Source organism: Lithobates pipiens, unplaced genomic scaffold (assembly GCF_037356315.1).
Source record: "Lithobates pipiens isolate NorthernLeopardFrog02 unplaced genomic scaffold, aLitPip1_a1.2 Scaffold_8, whole genome shotgun sequence".
In the NCBI taxonomy this organism is placed as follows: domain Eukaryota; kingdom Metazoa; phylum Chordata; class Amphibia; order Anura; family Ranidae; genus Lithobates; species Lithobates pipiens.
In genome coordinates, this window is record NW_027507903.1 from 329,860,912 (window position 1) to 329,881,967 (window position 21,056).

The following is a 21,056-nucleotide window of genomic DNA, read 5'->3' on the forward strand; positions in this document are numbered from 1 at the left end:
CCACATTTTCCCAAGAATATAATCAAATAGTCAGAATAATAAAAAAGAATCTGCCAATATTGTATACAGATAAAGACTTAAATGGGATTCTGCAAGCAGGTTGCCTTTTTTTTTTTTTTCTAGCCGACTTGCGCCCACTTTGGAGACTGCACTGTCACCCAGTCTATTTTCATGCAAACAATGCCAACCCACCTGGCTCTCCTATCCCAGCAGTTACCCTTATAATGTAAAAACCTGTAGGTACTGTGACCTGTGTGATCAGGGTAAAACATTTGTTGCCACAGCTACAGGTGAAGAGTTTGTGCCACAGTTGATGTATTGCTGTATAATAAACTATATAATTTACCTGATCATCTGTATTTCATGCAACCTCCAATATGTAGGTTGTACCACACGTCCTTTGAGAACCCGTATAGGGGAACATTATTGTGACATTAATAATACAAACACTAGACATATTTCAAATGCAACATGTCACTTTAGGGAATGTCATCAGGGCGATCTCTCTTCTTTCTGTTTTTAGAGGAATAGAACGGTTGTCTCACTCACCCAGAGGAGGTGATGGGGAGAGAAGCATGGTGGGTTTTTAGATTAAAATCTAGATCGCCTCAGGGGTTAAACCTGAGGTGGGATCTGGACTTGCACTTACATTAAGAATGCCTCTCCCCAGAGCCTTCTCTCTCTCCCATTTATTTATTTTCATCCCCTGGTGTCTTTTTTTTCACATACCTAGATTATCGTTTTTATATTTTTTTGTATTTAACGTTTTTTGGTGTGTTTTAGTTATGTATATGTGCATGCATAAATGTACTTATTATCACTATAAGGTGTGTGAGAAATAGTGGCATACATATGGATCACCTTACATGCAGTGTAGCTGATTCCTCCTTTTTTGGGGTAATTGCCTACAGTCAATACAGTCAATCAAGACAATTAATGGGTGGAGCCTGTGATCCACTATTTATTTCAAGAGTTTCATGCCTGTAATGTGGTTATGACTAAGGCCTTATAGGCTGAAACGCGTCAACCTTTATTTGCGCATGGTCACTGTGGCTTGTTAATAAATACTATGTTTTTTAAGAGCAAGAGTGCGGATCATCTTTTCCTCATTTCCCTACTCAGCCAACGACTGTGGATTGAGCACCTAGGAGCTCTATCTATGTGATGTATGGATAGTAGCACTGACTTTTTTTTATTTATATCCATTATCTGGTTTATCTATGGTTGGAGAGATATCTAAAAAAAGATTCCCAGGATAATGAAAACAGGTGCTGGTTGACCCACTTATTCATTTAAATACTCAAAGTTTTTGGTGAGTGTTTGAGACACGGGGAGAAAAACATTGTGGATATGGCACTAAAAGAAGGTAATAAAGGACATTGTGCAATCATATATTTGTTTCACGAGAGATGTATTATAGTACAGTGGGGAGCATACATATTGTTTGTTTTATATAAGTATGTGCACAATATAATTCATAATTCTAACACAAAGGGGTTGGTGTTTGATTCGTGCTTTGACATGTTTCACCCCGTAGGGGCCCCTACTATTATGCCCCTATTGGAAAAAACATGTTAGAGGGAGTTTGCCCATGGGTGGGAGAACAAGCTGAAGCCAGTTTTTTACTAAGTGGGGCTCACTATATGCCGAGGCAACGTGTGGACGGCCATTTTGCAACAGCTAAGGGTATTGTAAGTACCGTGTCTCCCTGAAAATAAGGCCTTCTGAGACTTTTGGGAAGTGCTGCCCTACCCCGGAAATAAGCCCTATTTTAAAGTGCTGGTAGAGTGCCGGTATCCATTCTGTCACAGTAATGTATAATGTAGACTGTGTGTTTGGATCTAATTTGCCAAGTGCCTTCGCAATAGCCGCTTGGCAATCAGCTGAACTCCTGCTGCTCTCCCCCCAGCTGTCAGTGCTTGGAGCGTGGAAGAGAGGTCTGGTGGGCTAAGAAGTGGCGAGCTGCGCTCAGCTGATCGTCCTATCTCCAAACTGTAAGCAGGGGATCTGGGACCCCCCCTCCCTCTACAGAACTCTGGCAGATCATGCAAGCACCCAGCTGCACTATAAGAAGGTATATGTAGCACTGGTTGAATTGCAGAAACATACACTATTTGCATTGTGTGATACTGTAATGGAGTGGATTCTAGTATTTTACAAGCACTTTTACATGGGGGATTCCTGACAGGCAGGGAGAGAAGAGAGCATATGGCATAAGACCTACCACGAAAATAAGCCCTACTGTGCCTTTTGTTGCCAAAATTCATATAAGACCCTGGCTTATTTTTTGGGATACACAGTAGAAACAAAGATATAGTATATATTATTATGCTTTGCTGTAATAAACAATAGTCATGATGTTTTAGATTTTTAATGTTAATGTATTGCACCCATTGCTGTTGTAGGATCTCGCCTGCCTTGGGATGAGCAGTGGCTGATTGAGTCTCTTTCTGACTCTACGATATACATGGCCTACTATACGGTTTGTCATCTCTTGCAAGGGAACAATCTTAGTGGCCAAGGAGAATCTCCTATTGGCATCAGGTAATTTGCATTATTTTTTACTTTTGATAGTATTTTTGATAGTATTTCTCTTTGTTTTTATTTGAATGGTGCTTATTTTTTTGGGGAACCAAAACAAAGGGAGAAGAGCGCACAGGCTCTGGCACAAATCCTTTTATTAAATGAGAAATAAAATAAATACAGTCACAAACGTGGGCAGATTCGGGCATTGGAATCCATCTCTCAGCTGGATGGCTTTTTGCCGCGGGCTCACAGTGTTAGAGGGGATGAAATGTACTTGTCGGCGGCTGCACGCTGGCCGCTCTCCCTCAATGGAAACTCACCGGCTGTATACTATACAGAGCCGCCTTCCGTGTCAGGTGACCTAGAGGGCTAACGGCTGACCGAGTGCGTGTATGGTAGCATGTGTGGTTGTCAGGACTATGCATTTCAGAGGGCGTGGCCTCCTTTCTTAGTCCCCCCCATTGTGTTTAGCCAGTTAGTGGGCATGCGTCACTCTATAACCACAATGACTGCTCAGATGTGATGGGGAGGAAATGCTCAGCATAGAATCTCACTGAAAATTAAGCATGTGATGAGCTGCCTATTCTGCTCTGAAAAATGCCTAACTGCAGTGGTGACATGGACAGAAGGGGGAGAATAGAGAACAGCAGTATCAACCAGGTTTTTTTCGTACTGATGGGTCATATGTCTTCTCTTTGGGAGGTTGGAGATTGAGACAAAGTTGTAATTTCTGAGCACTGATGGAAGGTTTTGGCTAAATCATACGGGATTAATACCTTTACTATTTCCTGTATAGTACATGCAGTGCCTTGAAATAGTATTCATACCCCTTGAGATTTTACACGTTGTCATATTACAACCAAAAACTTATTTTATTGGGTTTATGTGATAGACCAACACAAAGTGGCACATCATTTTGAAGTGGAAGGAAAATGATAAAATGGTTTTCATTTTTTTTACAAATATCTGAAAAGTGTGGCATGCATTTGTATTCAGCCCCCCTGAGTCACTACTTTGTAGAACCACCTTTCACTGCATTTACAGCTACAAGTCTTTTTGCGGATGTTTCTACCAGCTTTTCACATGTAGAGTGAATTGTTTGCCCATTCTTCTCTGCAAAATAGCTCAGCTCAGTCAGATTGGATGGAGAGCTTCTGTGAACAGCAATTTTCATGTCTTGCCACAGATTCTCAATTGGATTTAGGTCTGGACTTTGACTGGACCATTCTAACACATGAAAAGGATTTGATCTAAACCATGCCATTGTAGCTCTGGCTGTATGTTTTAGGGTCTTTGTCCTGCTGGAAGGTGAACCTTCGCCCCAATATTTCAAGTCTTTTGCAGACTCTAGCAGGTTTTCTTCTAAGATTGCCTTGTATTTAGCTCCATCCATCTTCCCATCAACTCAACTTTCCTGTCCCTGCTGAAGAAAAGCATCCCCACAACATGATACTGCCAACGCCATGTTTCACGGTGGGGATGGTGTGTTCCGGGTGATGAGCAGTGTTAGTTTTCTGCCACATATAGCTTTTTGGTTTAAGGCCAAAAGTTCAATTTTCATTTCATCTGACCAGAGCACCTTCTAGCTTATGTTTGCTGTGTCCCCCACATGGCTTCTCACAAACTGCAAACGGGACTTCTTATGGCTTTCTTTCAACAATGGCTTTCTTCTTGCCACTCAGTGCAGATTTGTGGAGTGCACGACTAATAGTTATCCTGTGGACAGATTCGCTCACCTGAGCTGTTGATCTCTGCAGCCTCTAAGCTGCTTCTCTGATTAATGCTCCTTGCCCGGCCTGTCAGTTTAAGTGGACGGCCATGTCTCGCTAGGTTTGCAGTTATGCCATACTCTTTTCATTTTCAGATGATGGATTGAACAGTGCTCCGTGAGCTGTTCAAAACTTGGGATATTTTTTTTTATAACATAACCCTGCTTTAAACTTCTCCACAACTTTATTCCTGACCTGTCTGGTGTGTTCCTTGGTCTTTGTAATGCTGTTTGTTCACTTAGATTCTCTAACAAACCTGTTAGAGCTTCACAGAACAGCTGTATTTATACAGAGATTAAATTACACACATGAGGACTCTAGTTACTAATTAGTTGACTTCTGACGGCAATTACTTCCACTAGATTTTAATTAGGGGTATTAGAGTAAAGGGGGCTAAATACAAATGCAGACCACGCTTTTAAGATGGTAATATCAAAAACCAATTAACATTTCCCTTCCACTTCACAATTATGTGCCACTTTGTGTTGGTCTATCACATAAAATACCAATAAATTTACATTTTTGGTTGTAACATGACAATGTGGAAAATTTCTATGAATACTTTTTCAAGACACAAATGAAGGGGAGATCAGCCAATTGAATAAGGCCCTTTTCACACGGGACGGATCAGTAATGATCTGCCCCGTGATGATCCGCTCGCTCAGCGGGGATCGATCCATTGTCCCCGCTGAGCCGGCAGCGGACAGGGCGGTCCCGGCACACTGTGCATGGACCGCCCTGTCAGCTCTCCGCTCTCCTCTATTGGGGATCGGATGAACATGGACCGTCTGTCCGTGTTCATCCGTTCTGCTCTGCAGACGGATAGAAAAATAGGATTTTCCTCCATCTGCAGAATCGGACAATTGCGGAGGCGGACAATAGCGGGTGACTGCGGATGTTCATCCGCAGACACCCGCTATCCCATAGGGATGCATGTATGCCTGTATTTCATCCGCAAAAGGATGGATGAAATACGGACATACTGTCCGCATGTGTGAAAGGGGCCTAACTTGGCCTGCTCCATGTCATACTTTGCACTACATACTGGTGATCATTGATATTGAAAATAATATACTCCTGTACACATCCTTAAAATAAACTCAGAAAAAACATGCTTGTGCAATATAACAAATGTGCTGCTGCTACAATTTATAAGTGTACCACACATTTAAATAATTAAGAATATAAATGAAAAGTGATTTAGCGCTACACTTTATACAACATGTAGTTAATACAAATAACAGAATACCAAAACCATCAATATTATAGTTGGAGTTCACGTGCATGTGTTAAATTATAGTCTCTAATCTTCCATTATTTCCGTGATACAAAGAAACACCTCGTGCAGTAAATCCCTTCACCACTAGCAGCTCACCTCAAATTTTGGGTATGCCAAAACTGATTGAAAACTTCTATTGATCTGGTCCACTCAAGGATAAACTCCAGAAGATAAAGAAATGAGGCCCATAAATGCATTAAACAATTCATAGTGTTTTCCATAAAATATAACTATTTATTGAATAAAAAGCTGAGAATACGCTCACAATAAAAAGTGCACTACCACTGGTGTACTACAGAAAAACCACATAAATCCACTTTAAGATCGCCACTGGTTCACCACCACTTAAATATGAAGGTTTCAGCTTGTTGAGCAATTTCCGTATATATGACCTTTAACACTGTCCCCTTAATTTCTGGGTTTTCTTACACAATGTCTTGGCATTTTCTTCTGCCCTTCTCTCTAGAGCCATTGTCCTACATCACTGGCTCTGCCCCTTTACGTGTGTACACCACAGGGTGTGGCTTCATCAGAGGGATAGATGGGGATCATAGCTATAGAGCTTTTAAAAAAATGGTTTGTTGAGCGGCTATTTATTGCTTGCATTTAATCCACAGGCCAGAACAGATGACCAAGGAAGTATGGGATTACATCTTTTTCAAGAGTGCTCCATTTCCAAAATCTACCATCCCCAAGGAAAAACTAAACAAGTTAAAGAATGAGTTTGAGTTCTGGTATCCAGTAGACCTGCGAGTGTCTGGAAAAGATCTTGTCCCAAATCACTTGTCCTATTATCTATACAACCATGTGGCTATGTGGCCTGAAGACAGGTGGGTATGGCTACTACAGCATTACTAAATTATTATTGGCCATCGAGACAAGGGGTTTTATGGAAAATAGAACCTAGCAACTTTGTCTCTTTCATTACTAACCATTTTACTTAACCAATTCAGCCCCATTTTTTGTGATACGGCACTGCGTTAATTTAACTGACAATTGTGCGGTCGTGCAACGCTGTACCCATATACAATGTATGTCCTCTTTTCCCCACAAATAGAGCTTTCTTTTGGTGGTAATTGATCACCTCTGCAGTTTATTTTTGCTCTATAAAGAAAAAGGGACAGTTTTGTAAAGCAAAAATAAATATATTTTTTACTTTCTGCAATAAAACACATCCAATAAAAAATTTAAATAATTAATTTAGGCCAATATGTATTCTACATATTTTTGGTAAAAAAAATCCCAATAAGCATATATTGATTGGTTTGTGCAAAAGTATTTGCGTCTACAAACTACGGGATATTTTTATGGCATTTTTTTTTTAGTAGTAATGGTGGTGATCAGCGAATTTTAGCGGGCCTGTGACATTGTGGCAGACAAATCGGACACCTAACTGACACTCTTGACGCTTTTTTGGGAACCAGTGATATTATTACAGTGATCAGCGCTAAAAATGCGCACTTTTACTGTACTAAAGACACTGTCAGGGAAGGGGGTAACGGGCGATCAAAGGGTTCAGTGTGTCCCTAGCGGGTGCTTGCTAGCTGTATGGGGGATGCTCTGACTGGGTTAAGACCGAGATCTTCTCACTTGTCATACTTTAATGTGATTGTAGCCGTATTAGTGCAATTGTGACAGAGAGAATTGAGTACTGTCCGTGATACTTTTTTTTATTTGCACTAACATACCCCGAAAGCTTGTCCTGAAAAATTGTATGTTAGTGCAAATAAAAAAAGTATTACGGACAGTACTCAATTTTCTCCCTTGTCAGGCGATCTGGGGAACGATCGTGCGTGGCAGGCGGACATTGGGTCTGCTGGACCGGCTGATTGGCTTCCCCCTCTGTCCAATCAATGTGCGATTGCACCTCCCACAGCCCCCCCCAGTGTCTATTACAGGAAACCATGTACAGGTATATCATTTAGTTCAATAGAGCCGACCTGCTGCAGTATATCTGCGGTAGGCAGTTGGCAACTGGTTAAAGTAAAACTATAGGCAAAACTTTCTATATTTTTTTTTTTTTTTTTCATTTTGGATAAAGCAAGGAAGGGTTATAACCTCTGTCAGATATTTTTTTTTTTTCCCCCATCTATGTCCCATTGCGGAGATTTACCTTCACTTTCTGACCCAGAGCCAAACTGGAAGTGTGAGAAAACCCCTGGCAATTAAGGAAAATCCATGGGGCCCCCAGCTCACCAGTGCTGGTGTCCCCCTCTGAAAGATTTCCCTTCTTTTCTGGGGACAACCCAAAATTTGGAATTTCTTTTAACCACTTCCCGACCGGCGCACACCAATGTAAGTCGGCAGAATGGCACAGGCAGGCATATTGGCGTACAGGTACATTCGTTTTTATTTGCCGCCCTGCCATCACGTGCGCAGCAGCACGCTCGTGTGATGGTCGGGGCGGCTGAACGGGGAGATGCCGTTGTAAACAGCTTGTCCCCGTTCTGCCTAGCATCCTTTACACAGGAATCACTGCATTTGTATAGCATTGATTGCTGTATAAATGACAATGGTCCCAAAAATGTGTCAAAAATGTCCTATGTGTCCGCCATAATGTCGCAGTCACAATAAAAATCACTGATCGCCGCCATTACTACAATGGCTGTGGTGTGCCGTCAACTGCACACCACAGATAATTTTGGAGATCTGCATATTGGTGTTGGAGTACTTCATTCCCTTTTAAGAAGTCTTGTTTTGTAGATTTTGCAGCTGTCTGCTAGTTAGTTGATCTTGAAATAGGTTGGAAATTATTTTACAGCACTTGTCTAAAAAAAAAAAAAGTGAATTTTTTTTATTTTTTAACCAGTAATTTCTTTTACAATTCTATCACATGATTTAAGACGTGCATGGCTCTTTTTGACTAAATGTTTTTCTGCAGTCTAATTTAAATATGAATTTTTTTTTTCTTTTCCCTAAATTAGTGGCAAATGGCCTGTAGCTGTCAGAGCAAATGGACACCTTCTACTGAATTCAGAAAAGGTATGATGGTATATTTGGTGAATCGTATATTATGGATCTAATTGCAACATAGATCACTTAGATTTTGCTTTTTTATTGCTTTTCCAGATGTCCAAGTCTACAGGAAACTTTCTCACATTAACTCAGGCAATTGACAAGTTTTCAGCAGATGGTTTGTGCATTTTAATATTTTCTGCCTCAACCTAAATGAATACAAATGCAGGATTTCTTTTTTCTCTTGTTGCTCATTGAGAGACGCAGTACTACCTGTCATATGCTCTACTTATTATGTTATCCTCTGCTTAGAGTATTGCCACTAACAAAGTTGGCATCACCTTTCTTGGCAGTAAATTCATTAATGGGGAATAGCACCAACTGATTAGCTTCAGTGTGTCTAGGAGGATGGAACTATAGATTTTTGCTGATCTATTTTTAATTTGTACATATATACTGTAGAGGAACTAGTAAAGGTATTAACCCAATGTAAGCTTTGACATAAGATTTACAGAAGGACTAGACTAGACTCGGCAAACAGGGAGGGGAGCATGGAAGGTAAGTATCAGTGGACGGAGGGAGGTTGCCTATCGCTATAATGAAATACAGTTTTCTTATAGAATGCTGCTGGGCTTTACACCATACATAACTCAGGTTAATGGAATACTTTTTCCATGTTTGAGCTTATCTGCAGATAGTAGGCTAGAACCTGTTTCTGCAGTAACCCCAAAGGATATAAATCCGCTTTGTGAGCACTAATTGCCTTGGCAAACCCAGATATTTTCTTCTTAAAGTAGTAGTGACATCATCATGATGTCCTATGAGGGGGGAAACCAGAAGGCCCACCCATTACAGACTGACTGCAGAAAACTCCAGGGGATGGAGACAAGAACAGTCCCCTTGCACAGGGAAAGAGAACAATAGTGGCGGGTCTTTATACAGAGGAAACGCTTCATAGTGGATTACTGCACAACTTTAATAAATACACAAAGCACACCGGGATTCAAGCAGAAATACAAATGCCTCTTATATTTTGACATTATTTTCTTATCCTAGAGTTCAGCTTAAGGGCAGGGTCACACTTCTGCGGGTGTGGGCCTGCTTGTAAATCACAAGCTCAGCTGCATCCACATCAAAAACGCACCACTGTTAGCATTAATGGCACCCACACGCACTGGAAAGCATGCCACATTTTCCCAAGCTGGGAGCCACATGGCACTATGTGGTTTCCCTGCACCAGCGATTTTAGAGAAGGCACCAGGGACCTTTTCCATGCTTTTTGCGTAGTTACGACAGCTCATTCAAATGATGAGCTATTGTGCTTACGCAAACATGGCCACAGGGAAACTTGCAATGGTGTGAACCTAGCTGAACTCATGCATTACATTTAACCACTTCCGGACCGCCCGCTGTAGTTTTACATCGCTACTTTGAAAAGGAATACTGTTGTTATGGTAGCAGCTAGCTACCATATCCCCGGTATCCTCTTCAAGAGTGGGAGGTCCGCTTCAAATTTCTATGCAAGTTTGTCACTACTCCACAAGCGGGCGCAACTTTTGAAGATTAACATGTTGGGTATCAATTTACTCGGCGTAACATCATCCTTCACATATAAAAAAAATTGGGCTAACTTTACTGTTGTCTTATTTTTTTAATAAATTTTTGTTCCAAAAAAAGTGCGCTTGTAAGACCGCTACGCAAATACGGTGTGACAAAAAGTATTACGACAACCGCCATTTTATTCTGTAGGGTGTTAAAACACCCAACCATTATGTTGTTGTTTTGTTTTGTTTTTAAGTAATTTTCTAGCAAAAAAACTGTTTTCAACTTGTAGACACCAAATCTCAGAGGCTTAGTCCTCAAGTGGTTAAAAACACTACTGTGGAATTCAACCTCCTTGCCATATTTCTGGAACAACTGAGTTCCTAGATTGCATTTTTTTTTTAAATACAAATTTAACCATAAAAACACTACAGCTTGGAGTTAAAATGTTGCTTAACCAAGGCAGCATTCCACAAATTTGACAGCCTTGTATGTATGCTTCTGTTTTGTCTCTCCGAGCACCATCTTTACAAGTATGGACTTCTGATGAATGTTAGTCACAGGTTCTTTGATACCCATTTGTTATTACCGTGTCAGTGTTGAATTCTGACAGTTGACTATTATTTCCCAGTCCTTGCATTCTGTAGGCCTTAATAATATGCATCCACCCTTTGCATATCACTTGTTACTACTATGTTACATGTATTGCGTGTATTGTGAATAGTAAGTTTTGCTTGTTGTCCTTCAGGCATGCGTCTTGCACTTGCTGATGCTGGAGATACTGTGGAAGATGCCAACTTTGTGGAAGCCATGGCTGATGCTGGTATTCTACGGCTGTACACATGGGTGGAGTGGGTTAAAGAAATGTTAGCCAACTTCGACAGTCTAAGAAGTGGTCCGAGCCATACCTTTAATGACCGTGTGTTTGAAAGGTATGATTTTAAAAAGAAAATGTATTTGGGGCCCCAGCCCTCTCGTAAACATAGATGCATACCACACCCTCCTGTTTATAGCTCATTATACCAGACTTGATGCGCTGCAGTGCACAAGTAGAAGACCCCGCTCATAGTCCCTTTTTAAAATGGGGTATGAGGGGAGGTTGACATCAGGGGTCTAAAAAGACTCCTTATATCTCATTAGAGAGAACATGTTTTAAGAATATTATCACATGGGGGACTTTTTGTTCCCTGTGTAAAACACAGTGGGGCAAAAAAGTATTTAGTCAGCCACCAATTGTGCAAGTTCTCCCACTTAAAAAGATGAGAGAGACCTGTAATTGTCATAATAGGTATACCTCAACTATGAGAGACAAAATGTGGAAACAAATCTAGACAATCCCATTGTCTGATTTGAAAGAATTTATTTGCAAATTATGGTGGAAAATAAGTATTTGGTCAATATCAAAAGTTCCTCTCAATACTTTGTTGGCAATGACAGAGGTCAAACGTTTTCTGTAAGTCTTCACAAGGTTGTCACACACTGTTGCTGGTATGTTGGCCCATTCCTCCATGCAGATCCCCTCTAGAGCAGTGATGTTTTGGGGCTGTCACTGGGAAACACAAACTTTCAACTCCCTCCAAAGGTTTTCTATGGGGTTGAGATCTGGAGACTGGCTAGGCCACTCCAGGACCTTGAAATGCTTCTTATGAAGTGATTGTCATGCTGAATGACCCAGCCATGTTTCATCTTCAATGCCCTTGCTGATGGGGAGAGGTTTGCACACAAAATCTCACAATACATAGCCCCATTCATTCTTTCATGTACATGGATCAGTCGTCCTGTTCCCTTTGCAGAAAAACAGCCCCAAAGCACGATGTTGCCACCCCCATGCTTCACAATAGGTATGGTGTTCTTTGGTTGCAACTCAGCATTCTCTCTCCTCAAAACATGACGAGTTGTGTTTCTACCAAACAGTTCTACTTTGGTTTCATCTGACCATATGACATTCTCCCAATCCTCTTCTGGATCATCCAAATTATGGATGTTATATTGGTCCCAGCTCTCTGCAGGTCATTCACTAGGCCCCCCCGTGTGGATCTGCGATTTTTGCTCACCGTTTTTGTGATCATTTTGACCCCATGGGGTGAGATCTTGCGTGGAGCCCCAGATTGAGGGAGATTAGCAGTGGTCTTGTATGTCTTCCACTTTCTAATTATTGCTCCAACAGTTGATTTATTCACACCAAGCTGCTTGCCTACTGCAGATTCAGTCTTCCCAGCCTGGTGCAGGTCTACAATTTTGTTTCTGGTGTCCTTCGACAGCTCTTTGGTCTTCACCATAGTGGAGTTTGGAGTCTGACTGTTTGAGGTTGTGGACAGGTGTCTTTTATCCTGATGATAAGTTCAAGCAGGTGCCTTTAATACAGGTAATGAGTGGACAGAGGAGCATCTTAAAGAAGAAGATACAGGTCTGTGAGAGCCAGAGCTTGATTGTAGGTGACCAAATACTTATTTTCCACCATAATTTGCAAATAAATTCTTTCAAAAATCTGACCATGTGATTTTCTGTATTTGTTTCCACATTTTGTCTCTCATAGTTGAGGTATACCTATGATGACAATTACAGGCCTCTCTCATCTTTTTAAGTGGGAGAACTTGCACAATTTGTGGCTGACTAAATACTTTTTTGCCCCACTGTAAATGTATACACATGTAAACGCACCCATAAGGTGTGTCCACATATGAAAACATTGCTTGTGATACATTTTACATATCGCCATGAATGCCGGCTCGAGAACAAGAATTCTAGGAACACTATTCACAGTTAACTGTAATTTAATGACCTGTAGGGGCTTTTAAAGTGTCACCTATGCAAAAATAAAGGGTACCAACGTTCATCGTCGTTTACAGACACAAATTTAAAGCTCGACATGTTGAGTATCTATTTGGTAAAACCTTCTCTTTTATATTTTACCAAAATCTTGGGTAATATATTGCAATTTTGTGCCCTAAAATGAACGAAAATGTATCTGTAAATAACATTTTGATAAGATATTAAGCGAATATTGTGTGAATTAAAATAAAAAAGAAAAAAGAAAGCTAACACCATTTTATTCTCCCCGATCTCTGCTTTGACAAAATATATGTTTGCAGCTTTTAAAGAGGGATTCCACCTAAAAAAAAAAATATATATTAAAAGCCAGCAGCTATAAATACTACAGCTGCTGACTTTTAATAAATGGACACTCACCTGTCCCGGGTTCCAGCGATGCCAGCAGCCGAGGCCGATCGATTGCTCGGCTCTCGGCTGCTGCAGTCACCATTCTAGGTGAGGGAATCAGAAAGTGAAGCGAATCGGCTTCACTTCCCGGTTCCCTACTGCGCAATGCGCGAGTCGCGCAGCGCAATAGGAATTCTCCGCGTTGTCACTGGGACCCGTGTGTGTCCCAGCAGACAGCGCGGCAGGGCAGGAAATTACATAGACTCCCACGGGAGTCTATGCCCGGAAGTGGGTGTAAATACCTGTCTTTGACAGGTATCTCCACCCCCCTCCCCCCTGTAAGGTGCCAATTGTGACACCGGAGGGGGGGAGGGTTCCGATCAGCGGAGGTTCCACTTTAGGGTGGAACCCCGCTTTAACTAATCTTCAGGCCTAACATGTTTAAAAAACCATGTCTACAAAAAACATAAATCTGGCTAACCAGATGCCTGTCCGAATGTCAATCCTTCTTCAATAGCAGTCGGATGTAGACTTACCCAGGTTTTGCATACTTGCATGCTGTTTTGTTTTTACTTGCCAACACATAGCGTACTATATACGCCTTTATACCTTACAGCGGAAGTCACACTGTGGATTATATACTTTATTTCTGTTCTTTGTGTAATCTAATCTTTAATATAATAAGATTGAACTAAAAAAACTATAATAGCCCTGGCAGTGAAAGGGTAACTAGAAACCATTTTTAATCTGTTATACCAGATAGATATTTTGTACTTTGTAGGAATAAAATGGTCTCTGGTGCTCTGTTGCTGCAGCTCTATTAAAAAACAAAACAAAAAAAAAAACTTTTGTCTCCTGCTTAAAGCAAGAGCAGAAAGAACAAAAGAACAAGAAAGGTCCAGCCATGGCTAAGACAATTGAGTCCTTTTGCACCATTAGTTATAGCATCATATATAGACTATACAGTACATCTTGACCCCCATATAAGACTGATGTTTTCCTGTGAGTTGGCTTTTATATGAATCTTTCATAGAACTAATTTTTTTTTAACGATTTTACATATTTGCAGTGAGATCAATGCAGGAATTCTTAAAACTGAGCAAAATTATGAAAAAATGATGTTTAAAGAGGCTCTGAAAACAGGATTCTTCGAATTTCAGGTGAGTTTGCAGACTATTTATTGTTGAATATGTGACATTAGTGTAATGAATCTAACTCCAAATAAATAATTTCTCTTCTGTTCTGTAATCTAATATTTTGATTCAGTGTTCTTTGGGCTAATGGTTTTACAACATTTGTTGAATGGGTAATATAACGCAATGCCAGGCTATCTAGTTGCCCTATGGTTTTGAGTAAAAAGGGTTTTCTCTAAAGCATTCAGACTCTTTTGTGGATGGAGAAATCTGTTACTTTTTTTTTATTTTTATTTTTTTTTTGATGGTAAGCTTTAGGATGGAATTATTGATATAAGGAAAGGTAAAATATATTAATGTTTTTTGCACTTTTTTTTTTTTTTTTTCTTGTTCGAGGTAATGATTGTAGGCAGAATTAAATAAGACTTGTTTTTGCCATCTAGAAGTTCTGGAAAACCAACTTAATCTAAAGTTGGTGGGTTATTGGAGAACATTGTTTCTTGCTAGAAAATTGATTGCACAAAAGTGGATTTTAAAACATCCATCAAAGTGGCAGAATGGAATATTGACAGTCAGTTTGAATTTGAAATTAGAACAGTTGACTTTTCAGCATAGGGGAGCTCTAAACACACATTTCAAAAGGTATCAGCAAAATAGCTGTGAGAATAGTGAGAATACAAAAGATACTACAAGCTAAGGATTGTTAGAGTAAAAAAAATAAAAAATAAAAAATAAACTATATATATATATATATATATATATATATATATATATATATATATATATATATATATATATATATATATATATATATATATATTATTTCCCAGAGATGAGATAGATTAGACTGTATAAAGTTTTTTTTTTTTTTTTTTAATATGTAAGGTTGCATTTAGTTTGGTAATTTATTTTGTCAATGTGATTTGTTCTGTCTATGGTATATATGTTTGTTGGGGAAAAAAAACTTTTAAAGTAGCAAAATATGTATATTTACCACTTGCCTACTGGGCACTTTGACTCCCTTCCTGCCCATACCAATTTTCAACTTTCATCGCTGTCACGCTTTTAATGACAATTGGGCGGTCATGCAACACTATACCCACATGAAAGTTTGATCTTTTATTCCCCCACAAATGGAGCTTTCTTTTGGTGGTATTTGATCACCACAAGAAGATAATTTTTGAAAGAAAAAAATATTTTTCATCGTTTATTAAATTTTTTTGTAAACAGGTAATTTTTCTCCTGCACTGATGGGCGCTGATGAGGCTTTCACTGATGGGCGCTGATGAGGCTTTCACTGATGGGCGCTGATGAGGCTTTCACTGATGGGCGCTGATGAGGCTTTCACTGATGGGCGCTGATGAGGCTTTCACTGATGGGCGCTGATGAGGCTTTCACTGATGGGCGCTGATGAGGCTTTCACTGATGGGCGCTGAGGAGGCTTTCACTGATGGGCGCTGAGGAGGCTTGCACTGATGGGCGCTGAGGAGGCTTGCACTGATGGGCGCTGAGGAGGCTTGCACTGATGGGCGCTGAGGAGGCTTGCACTGATGGGCGCTGAGGAGGCTTGCACTGATGGGCGCTGAGGAGGCTTGCACTGATGGGCGCTGAGGAGGCTTGCACTGATGGGCGCTGAGGAGGCTTGCACTGATGGGCGCTGAGGAGGCTTGCACTGATGGGCGCTGAGGAGGCTTGCACTGATGGGCGCTGAGGAGGCTTGCACTGATGGGCGCTGAGGAGGCTTGCACTGATGGGCGCTGAGGAGGCTTGCACTGATGGGCGCTGAGGAGGCTTGCACTGATGGGCGCTGAGGAGGCTTGCACTGATGGGCGCTGAGGAGGCTTGCACTGATGGGCGCTGAGGAGGCTTGCACTGATGGGCGCTGAGGAGGCTTGCACTGATGGGCGCTGAGGAGGCTTGCACTGATGGGCGCTGAGGAGGCTTGCACTGATGGGCGCTGGTGAGGCTTGCACTGATGGGCGCTGGTGAGGCTTGCACTGATGGGCGCTGGTGAGGCTTGCACTGATGGGCGCTGGTGAGGCTTGCACTGATGGGCGCTGGTGAGGCTTGCACTGATGGGCGCTGGTGAGGCTTGCACTGATGGGCGCTGGTGAGGCTTGCACTGATGGGCGCTGATGAGGCTTGCACTGATGGGCGCTGATGAGGCTTGTACCGATGGGCGCTGATGAGGCTTGTACCGATGGGCGCTGATGAGGCTTGTACCGATGGGCGCTGATGAGGCTTGCACCGATGGGCGCTGATGAGGCTTGCACCGATGGGCGCTGATGAGGCTTGCACCGATGGGCGCTGATGAGGCTTGCACCGATGGGCGCTGATGAGGCTTGCACCGATGGGCGCTGATGAGGCTTGCACCGATGGGCGCTGATGAGGCTTGCACCGATGGGCGCTGATGAGGGCGCTGATGAGGCTTGAACTCATATGCACTAATGAGGTGGCACTGGTTGGCAGCACTAATGGGCACTGGTTGGCAATGCTGGTGCGACTGCACTGATAACCAGGCCCTGATTATTGGATCCAAAGTCCCTTTAACACAAGCCGGTTATGGTCTCTCAACTCGCAAAAGAAAAGCTGATAACCTGCTTGTGCTTACATCCTGTGATTAGCTATCATTGGCTGACAGCTGATCATGTGGTAAAGGGCCTGTGATTGGCCCTTACCCCCGATCTGTGAGCAGCCGAGTCCTGCAGACTTGGCGATCACAGAGCGTGTCACAAGGGGCAGGCAGGGAGGATGTCAGTAGACGCCCTCCCAGCAAAACGAAGGCAAGCGGTTAATTGTACGGTTTCCAAAACCTAAAGTGTATCTAAATGAGCATTAACTGCCTTAGTGTGAAAGTAGTATACATATAAATGTTAACCGATACACAATGTAAGTAGCAAAGCAGGTACTTTCTTTACCTCAGTGGTCATCAACCCTGTCCTCAGGGCCCACTAACAGGCCAGGTTTGCAAGATAACTGAAATACATGACAGGTGATATCATTTGCTGCTCAGTGATTGCAGTATTCTAGTCTACATCTCCCCAAGGTACTACATAAAACCTGGCCTGTTAGTGGGCCTTGAGGACAGGGTTGATGACCACTGCTTTACCTGTGATGCTGGGCTTTGGGGCTTTATTGACCACCAGGAACTAAACTCTCTTGTACTTTTTGCATTCTACTGGTCTTTCCATGCATAGTTCAAATTTGGTAATCCATTTATTTTTTGTTTAATTCACCATAGGGTGTTTCTAAGTTAATGTGAACCTCTGGATAATTTTGTTTTGTCTTAGAACTGCCTGTGTAGTTTATATATGTCGTATCTGTAATAGAAATAGTACTAATAAAAATTATCCTAATGATCCAAGCAGGAGCCATTTAGCAGTTATTTTTACTATAGCATTTCAGCATATTGTTTTTAAAATTCTGTGTACCAAAGGTCATTTGGGAGTTCGGAAGTCTTTATGGTTTGCTGGATCAATTATTTTGTTGCAGGCTGCCAAGGATAAATACCGAGAACTGGCAATTGAAGGCATGCACCGTGACCTTGTGTTCCGGTTTATCGAAATCCAGACTCTCCTGCTGGCTCCTATCTGTCCACATTTGTGTGAATATATATGGTCATTACTGGGGAAGGTATGTAATTTTATTGGCTGCCTTAACAGCTTGATCCATTAAAGTATTTGTAGCTGCTGACTTTTCATTTTTTTTAAGTGAAGTTCTTTTTTAAGTACTTGCACTTGCATGTGAATGCATATTATATTATGCGCTCTGGGCAATGTATTTTAATTCTTAAATCTTATGTATTTGAATGCCTCTTCTTTAACGCATGTTTACTTGAATGAGCTGCCTACTGCATGTAAATCATACCCAAAAAGTAAATCACCCACATTAAAATATATTGTACTTTTGTTACCATGCATTTTGGCACAAGATTTTGAACGCTTGCGCTCCTATATGGCACAAGTTTCAACTTAGCCTTATGTCAGTTGTTTTATATATATATATAGTGCCTTACCCTTATTTTCTATGGTATAGCAATGCCTGAGCACTGATCTTTTACATGCAGATCATCCTTCTCAGTATCTCCCACATTTTACCCTTACTGCATGATTTCATGTTACAACACACAGAAATTGTGTTTAGCATGTATTTAATGTTTTATTTGTCATGTTTTCATGTTGTTGTGCTTTTAGGAAGGAATTTAAAAAAAACGCTCAAAAGCTATGTTAATGGGTAAATAAAAGAAGCCATGGTTTGATACTATTTGAAGGAACAGAGATGAGCCTGAATATCTCCAGTAAAGTCCTGTGTTTGCTGCTTTTATTCCAGACTGATTCCATCATGAACACCTCATGGCCTGTGGCTGGTCCAGCAGATGAAGTGCTTATCCGTTCCTCCCAGTACCTAACAGAAACTGCTCATGACCTGCGAATACGCCTCAAGAATTACTTGGCTCCAGCTAAGGGGAAGGTAGCCAATGATGTTGTTTTTAAAGTCAATGTACAGAGGCTTTATATGCGTTTAAATATTATTTAATGTGGCAAGGACTAAAAAATGCAACTGTTATTTTATGCTAAAACTATATATTACAAAAGTATTAGGAAGATAACTTGTATGTCTATATTTTATTGCTCTTTTACATTTGGTTCATGTATTATGCATAATAGTACATCATAGCAATAATAGGTGCATAAAATTATTGTATGCAAATAATAGAGAAAACCCAACCAGTTTGGGGGACAGAAATGTTATGACCTTCGCATTCCCTTGTCTGTAAGGTGCACGTGCATTCATATTTATGTTGAATATGTAACAATAACCTAAGAAAGTTAGGTTGAAGCCAGTATGTTAAAGTGGTTGTAACCCAAAAAAAAACAAAAAACGAAATCACATTCCTTTAAAGCATGAATAACAACACAGTGCTTGTGCTGTGTAATTTTTCCCTTTGTATCATCTAAAATACCTGCTTGATCCTGCCTGGTGCTGCCCTCCTCTCTGTAAACTGACTAAGTTTATCATGGCTACTGATCCATGATGAACGCGGTCAGTTTACGTGCCTCCGTCATCCCGCTGTCTCTCCTTGCTCCCTCTCTCCCCCTCTCTAACTGCCTGTCAGCTAGTGTCAGTGCCCACCCCTATCCTCCTTCTACTATCATAACTGTGTGATATTGCTGCAATCCACTGTGTTACATGATGTGCCCAGTGTATATGTTTTAAAAAAAAAATATGCGGCTGTATACCTTTATTTTATAGCGGTGCTCAGATGACTGCCTGCCGCTCTCCTCTCCTCCTTTCGTGCTGACATCAGCAGGGGATTCTCAGCCCCTCCCACTGTAGTTATCGAATCGGCAGAGCGCAGAGCTGTCACATTAGTGGCGCTATGAAATAAGGTATACAGCTCCATGTTTTTTAAAATGCACATACACTGGACACATCATTTAATGTAACACAGTGGATTGTAGCAATATCACACAGTGGCTTTACAACCACTTTAAGACCTTTACACATTGAGAAAATACAATACACTCCAAAGGAGGGTCACTCAAAAGTGGCACACGTTCTTATTTCTTGCCAGCACTGTGTGCTGTAGCTTATCTACCCATGTACAGGTCACTGGTGCCATCTAGGCAGAACTGTTCAGCCCCGGTCTCTCCCCTTTTAGAAGCCATACTTCTCTTTTAAACCTGATAATTATCTTTTAAGTGAGTGCTTAGCTGAACAAATAGGTTTTGCATAGTACACACAACAGTTCCATATCTTGATAAAACTTGTCATAAGGAGAATATGTGGGCTACTATTGTTGACCTCTGCTTTTGAAAACGCAAGCTAACTGGCAGATTTGCTTATGCATTCGCTTCAGACATTTAGTCACTGATCAGTTACCTAGAGAAAAAGTTTTGACTTTTTCCTCTACTTAAGGATTCAAGGAACCCTTGAATTTTCTTCTACTTTGATTTATGTAATACTTTATCTGGGTCAATTCCTCAATACATTAGTAATAGGTCCAGTAGGAGTTTCTTATGCTGAATAAAATGTCAGAAACGAATGCCACGTTTGGGGGGCTCAAAACTTGCCCTCCATCATGGCTTTGGGTGCTGGCTGTAATGGCAGTTTATGCCGGACACGCTATTGCAAGAAAGTGAAAGTCATTTCATCAGCAGTGCAGTTGACCGCTGAGAGTGCAAACTTACTGCGCTGTCATCTTTCACACTGCGCTTGGATAACTCCAGAGACCTTCAAGGACACCCCATGTATAAGAGACCTGATATACAACTTGATTTGCCCTTTTGAGATCAGCACTCCTAATACATATTTTGCTATACCTCAGAAGTGTAAAAAGATCAGACTGAGCTAGGCAATTATCAGTTCACAATAAGGCCACCTACACATTTTTCACTTCGTTTTTAGAAAGGAGATAAACAACCACTTCAGAAGCCATCTCATTGCACAACCTATGTGGCCAAGACATACCCGCCATGGCAGCACATCACACTATCAACTCTCCGCAAGCACTACCAGGTAACTAGTAATGTCTCATAGATGTGTAAAATTATCTTCATTTCCTATGTTCTGTTGTATGTACAGTAAAATAAAATACTGCATGTTAAATGTAGTTTTATAATTAATGTATATTCAACTATTGTCTCTTAAGCTATATTTAAATCCAAAGTCTGCCAAAGACCTTAGTGATTC

The 21,056-nt window shown here is 41.1% G+C and overlaps 1 protein-coding gene across 1 annotated transcript in view; it reads left to right on the forward strand.

Annotated features, from left to right (window-relative positions):
• LARS1 (leucyl-tRNA synthetase 1) overlaps positions 1–21,056 on the forward strand; it is an 85,626-nt gene that overhangs the window by 50,214 nt on the left and 14,356 nt on the right. The window contains exons 19-27 of the mRNA XM_077473004.1: positions 2,406–2,544; positions 6,192–6,404; positions 8,499–8,556; positions 8,644–8,707; positions 10,820–11,003; positions 14,300–14,390; positions 17,856–17,996; positions 18,693–18,833; positions 20,772–20,882. Coding sequence (XP_077329130.1) covers positions 2,406–2,544; positions 6,192–6,404; positions 8,499–8,556; positions 8,644–8,707; positions 10,820–11,003; positions 14,300–14,390; positions 17,856–17,996; positions 18,693–18,833; positions 20,772–20,882 — 1,142 coding nt within the window. The remainder of the gene's footprint in view (positions 1–2,405; positions 2,545–6,191; positions 6,405–8,498; positions 8,557–8,643; positions 8,708–10,819; positions 11,004–14,299; positions 14,391–17,855; positions 17,997–18,692; positions 18,834–20,771; positions 20,883–21,056) is intronic.